The 13,465-nt window shown below is 37.3% G+C and overlaps 1 protein-coding gene across 2 annotated transcripts; it reads left to right on the forward strand.

Annotated features, from left to right (window-relative positions):
- Positions 1–200: 200 nt before the first annotated feature.
- Positions 201–9,072, forward strand: LOC100251240 (U-box domain-containing protein 5). 2 transcript variants are annotated; one of them, XM_010650834.3, is made up of 6 exons: positions 201–1,603; positions 3,093–3,171; positions 3,778–3,960; positions 4,942–5,049; positions 6,230–7,398; positions 7,957–9,072. In XM_010650834.3, the coding sequence occupies exons 2-6, from the start codon at positions 3,115–3,117 to the stop codon at positions 8,723–8,725; spliced, it is 2,286 nt and encodes a 761-aa protein (XP_010649136.1). In that variant the 5' UTR covers positions 201–1,603; positions 3,093–3,114; the 3' UTR covers positions 8,726–9,072. The 2 variants fall into 2 exon arrangements, with proteins under 2 accessions (XP_010649136.1, XP_019075072.1); XM_019219527.2 differs by having other exon boundaries at positions 420–1,603; positions 3,075–3,171.
- Positions 9,073–13,465: the final 4,393 nt, after the last annotated feature.

Genomic DNA, 13,465 nt, shown 5'->3' on the forward strand with positions numbered 1-13,465 from the left:
GTGAGTGAGAAAAGTGGAGCAGAAAAATGATAAAAGAAAGAAAATTAGAAAATGAAAATGGAAAGCGACCTAAAGCAAGTAAATGGCCCCAAGCATCAGACGTTGATCCAAATAATTGTTACTTCCACTAACATCTTTCTCCTTCCACCACTCAACAAAGTTTTGTCCCTCTGCATGATTAAAAAAGTTATTGCCAGCCTGGGACTGAGGGCAAAGCAGGTCGAGCTTGGTGCAAACAAAGATATCATAACTCAACTTGCTTTGGGATCAGCTAAAATTCCAGATCCTGTAGACCTGAACATCAGGTCAGGCTCTGGACAGCCCGAATAAAACAATCTAGCAAAAATATCATGAAACAAGTCGCTATGTCCGTGGCCTCCCCACCATAAAGCAAGATTCTTATTATCTCTTATGTGAAAGATTATTCTTGCAAATTGGTGGGGTGAGTATAAAAAAAAATGAACAACCTTAATTTAATTCGAGTTTAATTTTGAAATATTTTTATAGTGTTTCGAGAATCAAGGCTTATTATAAAATTATTTATGACATTGAAATTGTTCATGTTAATATATCTGATGTTGAAATGTAATTGTGAAAGTACAAGGAAGGAGAGGGGGAAGCTAAATGAGAAAGAAAAACATGAGTGGGGTTGTTTTCTTGTTGACTCACGACGATGGCTTTTACCTTTTTTTAAAGTTTTTTTTTTAAGATGAAGGTGGGGACATGTTCTGATTCATAGAGTTCAAGGGAGGCTGCTGGGTGATGCTCTTGGTGGCGCACTTTAACTCTACTGCCTGCATAATTGCCTCCGTGTTTGCGCGGAAGCTCAAAGTGAGCCCTCATCGTGTTTCTCCTTTACTGTTTCCTTTTCACTCGGCTTCGACGACCAAGAGATTTCTTACAACTGCAGTTAAACTAGTTGGTTTCTTTCTTCCTCGTGTTGGCCAAAGGTCTTTGGGAATCCACTATTTTCCTCCTTTATATATAGCCTTTTATTTTGAATTATTTGTTCTCTCCTGTCTAGGTTGTGGGGTTTCTTCTACTCTTTAAAGAGTTCTGCAAGCTGAACCCAGTACAATTGGTTCTTGTGATATTTTTTTCATTTCTGGGTTTCTCTTGCTTTTTTTTGGGTTGGTTTTCCCTTAGTGTAATCCATGAAGAAACGGTGTTGAGGTTTGAGAATTCTCACCAGTTGTGAGGAACTAGAGGTCTTTCAAGCAAAAAGATTATGTTCTTGGATTTCTACTTTTCTTTCGCAGAAGATCTCGTGAACATTTGTTTGCAACTCTTCTCCGAGTTTTTGTACGGAAGGGCTGTCAGAAAAGTGCCATGACGACTTGAAATCTGTTGGGGAATTTGATAAATTTGAGGGAATTCTTGTGTTCGAGAATTGGGTTTTCTTCATCTGTGCCCAATTTCTCAAAATTAGATTCTCTGGTGGTTGAAGTTCTAGTTTTCTCACTTGCAAAGTAAGGGGGAGGTGGGATTGTGCTTACTTACTTCTCAACAGGCTTGTGTTTACTCGCTTCTCAACAGGCTTGTGTTTACTCGCTTCTCAACAGGCAGAGGAGTAGCTTTCCTGTTCGGTTTATCACGTCACTGGGTAAGGGTTTTCAGTTTCTGTTCGGATTATGTTTTAGTACTGACTAATTTGTTGTGTGCGCTTTCTGCATCCTGCTTTTTGGGTTTATTGAAAACGGTATTCTTTCATGCATTGGAGCCAAGATTTTGAATTGAATTTGCTTGTAATCCATGATATGAAATTGAAATAATTCATTTGAGTTTATTTTAATTCAGGGTGAATAACATGTCCATTTCCTTTTTTTATTTTTTATTTTTATGTCTTTTTCTTTTGATAGGCAATATGCCATCTCCAGTGGGCATTTGATCGTCCCAAAATTGTGTCCGTATATTATCTTTTGACTTTACACTTTAAAATACAAGTTGGTAGTATAAATATAAACACCACTGGAGTTACAGACTAAACATGTTCAAGTGCATTCACTGGGATCCTATAATAGCTTAGACTGTTTTTGGCTGTGTAGAAATGCGGTCTTGAAACTGGATCAGAAAGGCCCCGCAAATCCACAATGATATATATATATATATATATATATATATATATATACTGATGGATTTGGAATCAGTTTCAACTCCTGCAGATATCAAATCTGCAAAAATTAAAAAGCAATCTTTTAAATTCCTCTAAGTTGCCTGAGTTTAAGTTCAAATTTATGCAACCAAATGCACCCTTCTTATAACAAGTGCTAAAACAAGCTATTGAACTCATTCAAATGCTCAAACACAGTTGTTTAAATTCTGTGTAAAGCCTATGGACATTTTAAATTCCTGTGGGAAGGCCATGCTGCTAGAGCATGGAAAAACTTTCACCTTTTTATTAGCCATAATCTAATTGATAATTGGCTGAAAACTATTGCTCCTTGAGTATATAATTGGCTAACTTTGGAATGTGAAGCATTGGCATGGAATGAAAATTTGGGAACCCGGTGATCCCACATGTTGAAGATGGAAGATTTCTGAATATATTTTCCTACTTAATCTGTTGTGATGATTGTATGGAACAACTCCTGGGTTTAATTCTATTTGATAAACAAAATACTGTTGCATCATTTCTACTATCATCTCCAAAATCTTTCTGCCACGTGGTTTTATTCTCTCTTTCTTAACGTATTCAATTCACATCTGTTTGGTTGCAAAAGAGTAATACAGATATACACATATCTGGTAAACTGCATGTATGGTTTAAGGTTTCGCACTAGTAGTTCTGTTTTATATGGAAATGCAGGTGCTTTTATTGTGTAGTGTCATCTGTATGAATTCTGTTGGTTATTTGATAAATGTAAGTTGCCACTAACAAAACCAATGCTGTTATATTTCTTGAATCTACTTTGTATTTTGCAATTTGTGTTTTGACTGATTATTGATTCCTTGATTTTCATCATTTAGCATATGGAGGTTTACATTTGAGATTCTTAGTTTGCACACGATGACAAAATTGTAATTTTATAATTATGATGTATTTTATACAAGAATGACAAATTTAATTTTCTCAGTTGTTACTCAATGTGCAGATCCAGTATAACTGCCTTTTAGATGGGGACTGATGCTACAGAAGTAGTGCCAACACTGCCTCGTCCTAATGCTGTAAAGGTATAGATGTGTCCAATTAGTTCCATTTTTTCTGTTCCAGTTTGCATGTTTAAATTTGAATATTGACTTTTATGGTTGCCCTTCAGGCCTACTTCAAGTGGCACATGGTGGTGTGGGGATGTGGGAGGTTTAAGGTTCAATTCCCAGTAGGAAAAAGGAAAAGAGAGAGAGAGAGAGAGAGAGAGAGAGAGAGAGAGAATGTTGGCCATAAGAAAAATTAAAAACTAAAAATTTAAAAAAATCCAGAGGGAGAAGAGTTATCATGTTTCCAGTTAACGCATCAAGAAATAAATAGCAAAAGGATAGGAGCTATTGCATTTTCCACTATGGAAAATGTATTAGAAGAATTCTGATCAAAAAAAAAAAAAAAATGTCTTAGAAGAAAGAGATCTGTATCTATTTTATCCCTTAGGAGAATGACATATGGCTATAGTTTTCTTATGAAAGTTTAACTGGTTATTTCTCTAAGGAATGTGAACATGAACTTCCGTATATCTTTGCATGTTTGTAATGCTTTCTACTCCTTTATATATTATATTATTATTTATTTCAGTTGTTCTATTTATTGAATCAGAATATCTTGGTAACGTTAGCCCATGATTGCAGGTGCATCAGTTAATGTGCACAGACCTAATGAATTTGGTTGATCGAGTCTTAAAGATATTACCAGAGATAGAAGCAGCTCGACCATGCAAAGCAGGAAGGGATGCATTGTGCTCAATAAACCTAGCAATTGAGAAAGCCAAGTCAGTCCTGCTGGACTGCAGCGAGTCTAGTAAGCTCTATTTGGTATGTTCTCTACAATCTTCTAACAGAAAGAAAGTAAACAATATCAAGTACATTTTCTCCTGAATATTTTTTTCATGTGAAAGCATCGTTACTATGGTTAAGTACCTTCGCTTTTCAAACAGTTTTAAAAAAGAAACAATACAATAAAGAAATCAACTGATGTACTATGCTGTTAGCCTCAAGAAGGGGAAGGAAAACTTACAATTGTAGATGTTTTATCAAAGCTTTGGCAAGGTAATATAGTGTCATTGCAGGATTATGATTGTCATCTTGTACCTATTACTTGACCCTCTAATTTGATTCTAGCCTTGCATATGATATCCTACATCTGATAAGGGAAAAAGTTCCTGACATTACATATCTATGGGCTCCTCTTAACCAAGTAGATGTGTTTTAAACTTGTGAGGACCTATTAGACCGAAAGTAGACAATATTTACACGATTGGGAGTAGGTTCTTACAAATGGTATGAAAGTTGATCCCTAACATGGGTATGAGAATTTGTTTGGTCTTGCAAGAGATGTTTGTCGATTTAGCTTTACAATTTTGTGGGATATAATGAGGATGTTGTGTCTGTATGGGGAATGTTATGATATCCCACATCAAATATGATAAAAAGTTATTGATATTATATATGTATGAACTCCTCTTAAACATGTACACATCTTTTTAAAGTTGTGAGAGCCTACTGGGCCTAAAGTAAACAATATCTATATGGTTGGGAGTGGGTCATTACACTGCAAGTAGTTGTTTGAAGTGAATTTCATCCCGCATTACTTGATTTATATTCTTCTAGATGGAACTTCATGCAATACATGTTCTGGGGAATCTTGTAATTGCTGCTGCACCCTTATATAGATCTTACTCTTGAGTGGAACATTTAATTGTTGTCTAGAAACTATGCGATTAATATATTTTTTCATTTTTTAAAGAATGCTTAGCTGTCAGTTGATGTTGATAGTTGTTTCTGTAATATGTTCAGGCAATATCAGGCACTGTAATAGTGTTGAAATGTGAAAGAATAAGGAGCTTACTGGAGAAAAATTTAAGCCAAATTCAGACTATGGTTCCGTGTATGTTGAATGCACAGGTTTGTATGCACTCTATTTTGAGTTTTTTTATTCTCTTTTACTTTTATGCCTTTTTTCTTTTTGAGTGATGGTGGGAGGATGCTGGAAATAAATTGATAAAAGAAGTACTATTTGCAACTATTGAATTCCAATTAGATGCAAATTCTCAGCTGTATTTTGTTTCACGATATGAATATATCTTTATTCCTCACCTACAGGGCATTCTCACTTAGAATGGCTTGTGTTCTTTATATTATTCCTATGAACCCCTTCTTTGTATTTCTTTGGCATTAAAACTCTTGTTTGCGGCTCAGTGTGTATATACATATGCACTCAGATGTGTATATACTGTCTCCTTTCTACGTCACACCTTGTTCTGTTCAATTTTTTTTTTTCCCATAAAACCATCTCCTTTCTACTTCATACCTTGTTCTGTTCAATTATTATTATTTTTTTCCTTAAACCTTTGTTAAATTATGGATTCTAAGTGTGTTAGTTGAGGTGGCGATCCCCTACATATCATTGTAACCAAAATTTATTATGACAATCAATGTGAGTATAATTTTGGAGAATAAGATCAGCCAATAGGGATGAGAATATGCAAATACTTCAATTGGGTTTTCTAAAAGACTCAATTTTCCCAGGGGTACCTACAGCTAGTGTGCCCGTTAGCCATCTGTGTTAAAGATCTAATGAACAGAAACCTTGTGCATTGCTTTTCTTAATACAGACATGCATGATATCTTCTGTTTGTGGTTTGAAATCCTTCACAATGTTTTATTATTTTTATCCATGTCAGTTATTACTTTAGCTGGCTCTCTCACTGTGTTCTTAGACTGTTAGTAATCCCCCTAATACAGGTTTAATCTGATCTGAATACATTGAAGTGTCCTGTTGGATTAGTACTGCCTGCAAAAGAAAATGAAAGTACTGAAAGAGCAATTAGACCCTCTTTCACTACTTTCCTACTTTCAGATTTACTTGTTATGTGCATGCATAATTTAAACCTCTAAAGAAAAGAGAAACTGCTTGTTCCTCATATTGCAGCTTTTTTTTCCTTAATAGTGATACTTATGGCACAAGGGCATTCAGTCTTTTTAATCTCATATTTGGACTTTTGGACTCTTTTCCCCCCTTTTCTGTCCTTTTTTTTCCTATGCCAAATATCTGGTACAGTTGATGATGAAGTATCATTTGCAGATTTCTCGAATAGTAGAGGATCTTAGGGCAGTAACGTTTTCCTTGGATTCATCTGAAGAAGAGGCTGGGAAGGTCATGCAAACATTGATGCGCCAGGAATCAGCTCAATCTGATTTGATAGAGAATTCAAAGATTGAGGCTCTTCAAATTGCAGCTTCAAGGCTTCATATTACATCTCAAAGAGATCAATTGATCGAGAAAAGATCCATTAGAAAGCAGCTTGAGAAAAGCAGCAATAATGAAAGAAAGAATCAAATGTTAATATACCTTTTGAATCTGCTGAAGAAGTATGGAAACATTATTGTGGAAGTGCAAATGGAGAATGCTGATGATCATCATGAAAGACCTTTTCCATTTCCAAACTCTTGTGGAGCTTCTTTATGTGGTCAATCTGTTGAAGTAGGATCTTGCTTAGGATATGGGCAACATGAGGCTCAAACTGACGTGTTTAGGAGGCCAATACCACCTGAGGAATTCATGTGCCCCATATCTTCAAGATTGATGTATGATCCGGTGATCATTGATTCGGGAGTAACATTTGAAAGGATGTGGATCCAGAAGTGGTTTGATGAGGGTCATGATACATGTCCACAAAGTAAAAAGAAGCTGGCCAAAATGTTGTTGACTCCGAATACTGCCATGAAAGAACTAATCTTAAAGTGGTGCATGAAGCATGGAATCCCTGAACCTGGCCCATGTTTAGAACCACCAGCATTTAACACATGGGAATATTCTTCTACTTCCATCACAAGCCTCAGTAATTCTATGAATGATCTAAACCTGCCAATAGATATCAGCGGAGTATCACTTGGATCTTTAGATAACAGTTACAGTTCAGACTCCTCACATATTAATATCAGAGATGGGTTAAATTTGATTACAGTGAAGACTAGTGATGAATCTCACAGATGTCATGGTCATGCAGATAAACCTGAGACAGATCTGAAGTTTTTATCTGAACTTGCTACACATCCATGGGAGTCCCAATACCAGGTGGTTGAAGATGTAGAAAAAGACTTGAAAGGCGATGATCAAGCTTGGCATTCACTATCATCTAAGAATTTTGTTGAACCACTGATTAGGTTTCTAAAGGATGCTTGTGAGCAGCATGATGTAAAAGCTCAGAGAGTTGGATCTCAGTTGTTATTGGCATTTGTCAGCAAAAGCAGGTAACTTCTTTTTCTTGCTGTATATCTTGTGCTACTGATATTTTTAGTTCTGATGAATATCATCTCTTGTTTCAGCTGTATTTACTTCAGTTAGCCCGTTTTTCTTTTTGATGCTACATATATCGTAATAGGTTTGAAGGGCATCCAAATTGTCTATTATTAGGTTTAGAGTGTTCTATGAGTGGTCAAACAACTCAACTTAGGTCTTAATCTTATTTGGTTGTTGGCTACATCATTTCTTTGTGCCTAGCCCCATGTAGTGTCACATTCTTGGCAATGATCTTTTTTCTTGCCACCTTTGCCCTCATTGTTTTTTGTATGCCTCTTTTCCTTTTGGTGTCTTTAACTTGAATCAAATCACTTCTCTATATTGGTGCATTCATTGGCCTTTATACACAGCCAACCATCTTAGATGATTTTCCTCATATAGTCCTCAACTGGTGCCACTTGGAGTAAATTTCTGTTATATTGTTTTTCCCTGTTGATACATTGAGATTTTAGCTTAAACGGGATTTAGGCCTATCTCTCATTCCCATTAATTTGTGTGATGCTGTACAGAAGTGGTGTATCATACTTAGGAGAAGATGCATTTAATCTGATGACATCTCTTCTAGATTCAGAAGTAACTGAAGAAGCTCTTGCCATACTGGAAGTGTTGTCTAGCAACTTGAATTGTGGATCTAAAATTGCTGCAGCTGGCACTCTCACTTCTGTCCTAAAGATCCTGGACACCCAAAGAGAATTTCAGGAACCAGCCATTAAAATACTATATAATATGTCCTCAAAAAGTGATGTTCGTTCCTTCATTGTGTCTTTGGACTGCATCCCTAAGTTGGTCCCATTCTTGAAGGATACTCGTCTTGCAAAATATTGTATAGTTATTTTGAAAAATTTGTGTTATACCGAAGAGGGCAGGGTTTCTGTTGCTGGAACTGATGGATGCATAGCTTCCATTGTTGAATTACTTGAAAATGGAAGCTGTGAGGACCAAGAGCATGCAATGGCTATTCTCCTTTTTTTGTGCGCTCAACGTGTTCAATATTGCCAGTTGGTTATGGAAGAGGGTGCTGATGTCTTTACTTCGCTTGCCAGTATATCTCTCAATGGGAATGACAATGGAAAGGTGAAGGCAAATGAATTGCTTCGACTCTTAAGAGATATTGATCATAGTGATGTAAAAGAAAGTCCTGGATCCAATCTTGTTGTCCCTGTAGACTCCAGCAACTACCTTAAAGAGAAGAAATCATCTTCCAAGTCATCAGGAATTTTTGGAAGGATACCAATATTCTCAAAGCGCAGGTCTGGTTCACCAAAAAGAAAGAAATGAAACCCAAATCTTTAGCTATTTTTTGATTCTGGTGTGAGTTGAATTCTCATCAGGGTCTTGTCATAAAATGTGCTGGGTAAGACTTTTTTTCCCTTATCTAAAGGGAGTGATGATATCATGTAAAAGCTAATATAGTTAGTGGGTAAGTGGTTATGTTTAGCTATCATATTAATACCCAAACTAATCCCCCAACATGTAAATTTTATTAGCTTTGGTTAGTTGAACTTTTCTGGCTTTATACACAATAATAATGTATAGTTTTGCCTTATTTGATTTGTAATTTGATATTTGATAAGAAACAGCTTTTTGTGTTTGCTTGAATATATATTCATACATCTTTGCACTTATCCTTTGTACTGGCATGTGCATTGACTTGCATAAAATTTTTGTTCTTATGCTTTCTGTGGTTTAGTCCATCAGCAGGGCCGGATCTCTGTTATTACTTATTAGGTATTAGTACATGAATTCCTCTACACCATTGCATCCTGTAAAAGCCATAATTTGTAGAGTTGTTTCTCCAACAGAATACTTTATTTTCAGTTGTTTTTAACGCACAATCATAATTTAATTGATCCCAATGGTGGACATTTGGAAGACTAATAGTATTTATTGAAGCAATTTCGGGGTAGAACTTAGGTCAACCATTACAGTCATTGCTGATGTACTCTTCACATGTTCTTGTCAATAAACTTCAATTGGGTGCTCCTCTTTGAAGCTTGAAAAAGGTCCTTAAATCTGAACTTTTTCCACATACCCCAAACTTGTTTCTTAGTACACATCGAGTGTAGAAAATACTTCATTTACTACATATTGGGAAGGTTAGCTAGCAGGAATTCCACAGAAGAATGGCTCCATGCACTTTATGTCTGATGGGCAGCCTCTTTATGCACCAGCCCCACTATGATATGACTCCTATTTATTTTCACTGACCTGGGTTGGCCTCTTACCGGGTGGGAGATGGGCAGCCTCTTTATGCACCAGCCCCACTATGATATGACTCCTATTTATTGTCACTGACCTGCGTTGGCCTCTTACCGGGTGGGAGCTTGTGATCTGAACTCTTTTCTTTAATGGTTGTCCATTCATGAAGTTGATGGAGAGAATCGATCTCCCACTTGCCTTGGAATTGGGAAATGCTTTATTTTATTTTACTTTATTTTTTATCACTAGTCTTTAAGATAGTGGCCCGGGTTACTCTATATCATATGCTCGTATGTTCATATGTCTCTCTTTAGAACATATGAAGGGTGCTAAAATGCAGTTAGGAGTTGATGGATAACCTTTCTTTTATGGTCTTGTCTTCTTAAATATGATCTATGACATAACTAATGGTACCAGAAAATCATTGGTGACTATTAACTATACAAAAACCTAAAGGTCTCGTCCTCGGCCTATCTTTTGTAACACTTGTCCTTGTGCAGAATTTAATTGGGTCAGTCATGAATTGGAGATGTTAATGGGCTTGTTTCTTCTGCTCTCACTTCCCTCAGTCTTGAAACTTACTGCTTTTCAACACCTGCTCTTTCAAAACCAAAGTTGTAGTCCTACGGGGTTCAAGTCAGTACTTGTAGGCAGGGAAGAACGGTGGAAATTGTAGTCTCTGAAGTCCAAATGGACCTTGGATGCTTTCTTGGGCAAACGAAGAAAGCCAAGGTTATGTATGGCTAAACCGTTGAAGCACAAGCAACTCCATGTTTGTGTTCATCAGAAATAAGTAGCACTAACCCAGATTGTGTTAGTGTGGATACACAAAATGGAGAAGACAGAAATTTTCAGATATATAATTTTTGAATGAATGCTAGTTAGGCGGAGAAAACCATAAAAGACATGGGTGAGGCAAGTGGTTGTGGGTCGATAACCAAAACTGCTTGTCCACTAGCCAATTGCAGAAACTAAATTCCATCAACGTTGAAGGGATGCTGAAGAAGATTCAAGTGAGGGGTCTTGTAGAGGCAGATGAAGAACAAGGAGAAACCAAACCCAGATTTTCCCCGTAGTTTTTATGTGGTTCACGGGGTCAGAGGTTAGGGATTAGGGTTGGATGATCAAAACGTTGGCACAAATGGTATAGTTCCACTTCCTTTGGAGGTGATACAATGAAACCAACAACTCTCCAGGCCTTCCAATGTGCTACCCATGGCTGAATTGGAGAATCTTGAAACCAAATGTTTAGATGCCCATTTCGTAGAATCTTTGACGTCACCTCTATCATTTTGATGTTGACAATGGAATCAAATTCTATAGGAAAACTTGAAATCAACTCATTCATTCCCATGTTTTTATTTGAGGGTGGCTGGTGACCATTTTTTTATTAACTGCCCCTCAGAACTGGTTTGTTTCCCCCGCAGATTGGTCAAATTTTATTGGAGCTTATGAACATGGATCATATTCATTTGTCAATTTTAATCAAATTTACATGCTCAATTCTTTCTTTTGAAGGTGAATTAGTACCAACTTTGTGAAGCAACGCATAAGTTGAGGGTGACTCGGACTTTTTTTAACTTCGTTTTCCTATTTCCTAGAGTCGCATTTAAGTTTGTGCAGCCATTGTAGGGATTTCAATTTATTTGCATCTCCAGATTCAAAAAACCTAGGGTGATACAGTATTTTGGAAACTCGAGTAGTTATCTTAGAAGCAGGGGAAGAGTCTGCACTCCATGATGAGATTTCATGGCAACTACTGAAAGCACTTTCCAAATTCATTTGTAACTGATGTTTGAAAGAACAAAGCTGCTAGCACTTCCATAAATGATCTCCAGGCCTGCATGGAAATTAAATCGTTGGTTCTCTGCTCTCTCTCTTATTCATAGTTTCAGATCTTGAACCCCATTGTGGATTCTGCTTTTTTAATATCATATCCTTTGGATTTTCTCTCCGTTTTGATACTCTTATCTCCCATGTATTGGATGCAATATTCATAAATTCAGGGGACAACCCACTTGAGCTCTTTGAGAATCCTGTTAAGTATGATTTAGTTTAATCTTTACTCAACAGACAGTTTCCTTGCAGCAGTCATCCGACTTTTTAAGTAGTGGGTGCTGATTTCTTACACTTTCCTCTGCATGTCAAGGTAAGGCATTGGAAAAGCACAAAGGTCTTTTCTCCCGAGGGCTTTGGGTTTTTACGTTAGATTAGTATCAGATTCTATGGTATGATGAAACCCTGTAATGCTCTTCACTTCTTCTTAGTTGTTCTTAGCTCGCATGGATCATTCAAAAGGGGTAGCAGGTTGAACCATAATTAAATTTGGGGTGGATCATTGGTAAGGACGTGCAAACCTTGTTTAGATTCCAAAACAAACATACAGAGAAAAGATTTAGATTGGAAAGTTCAATCACTGGTAGGTAAAGAAAGAGGTTGGCAGGGGACACTAGGCAATGGTGGGGTTGGGCCAAAAATGGAGCAAGCGGTAGGTAAGTGAGCGGTCTTCATGGCTAAAGAAAACGGAGACACGCCCATATGAGGAGGGTTGGAGATCCTCCCGACACTTAGCTAGACTCATTGTCTCCTACCCTCCAGAACTTATCGTCACTCCATAATCCGAAGATGCCTAAGCTCTCTTATTAATCACAATATACAATTTATTTTACCTGTAGCACTGGGGCCTTGTATCCTTTTCCTAAATCTTTCTCAATCAAAGCCAATGTGGCCTTGTCCCTTCTATCACCAACCCCATTCTAACAAGCCTTATTGGCAAGCAAAAGGCCATATCCTACAAGGGGCAGTGACCCTCTAATTCAGCGTCCTACAAATCAAAGGAGGCCATATCAGCTAATCAAACTGTAGCCATTCTAATGAAGAACAGGAAAAAAGTTGGTTGGTGCCTCAAGAGGGACTGGAGGTGATCCACCCAAATAATACTGATAGTGATACCACTAAAATATTTGCTGATTGAGGCATCTGAACTTCATTTATTTATTGGAAGTCTGTCTCCGGCTAGGGTTTGCAGTCTGGGCGGCTAAGATGAAGGAGGAGGTTTGGTAGGATTTGTTTTTTGTTGCCGTAACCTGGCATATATTGTAGTGAGTGACCCATGTATGTAATCCATCAATATATTCCCTTACATGTAAAGCTACATCCTTTGTAGCCCATGCCCCTTATGCCTATTATTATTCAAGTTCTAATTTCTAGCGGTTGAGGCCCTGGCAATGGGCTCAATACCTCATCTCTTTTGTCCCAATTGTAACTCATCTTTTCTGATACATAATAAGGAATTGTACATCCCTTGACAAAGAGTTAAGCAAAGTAGAGATTATAGGGTACTTCAAGGCTTGGTGTATTTCCTTGGAAAAGGAAATGGAACCTCCACAAACTTGGCTCAGAGATAGGCTTCCACTCTCACTTTAGTACATGTGAAGATGGAAAGATGAAGGGTGCATATGCTCATTCCTTGATAAGATTTAGAGAAATGGAGAATTGATATTGCAGATGGGCCAGTTTGGTGTCTGTTACACACTTCAAATCATATCTAAGAAAAAGTCTTGATCCAATTATTGGCTCCCTAACTAGAAGATTAGGTCCTGCTTTCCACCTCTTAAGGACTGCCTCGTAGTGCCTTGATTAGATGCCATGAAGATGGCATAATTGGCATTGCTCTAATAAGATTTGATGGGTTTGTCCTCAGTAATGAGTCAAAACTAAGGCACAAGGCCATGGACATCGGGATAGAGCCTTGTAATTACCTTTGCGATGTTTAATCACAATAATGAAAAGGTGATGAGTCTGATGACCACAAGGGAA

Source organism: Vitis vinifera, chromosome 4, assembly GCF_030704535.1.
Source record: "Vitis vinifera cultivar Pinot Noir 40024 chromosome 4, ASM3070453v1".
In the NCBI taxonomy this organism is placed as follows: Eukaryota; Viridiplantae; Streptophyta; class Magnoliopsida; order Vitales; family Vitaceae; genus Vitis; species Vitis vinifera.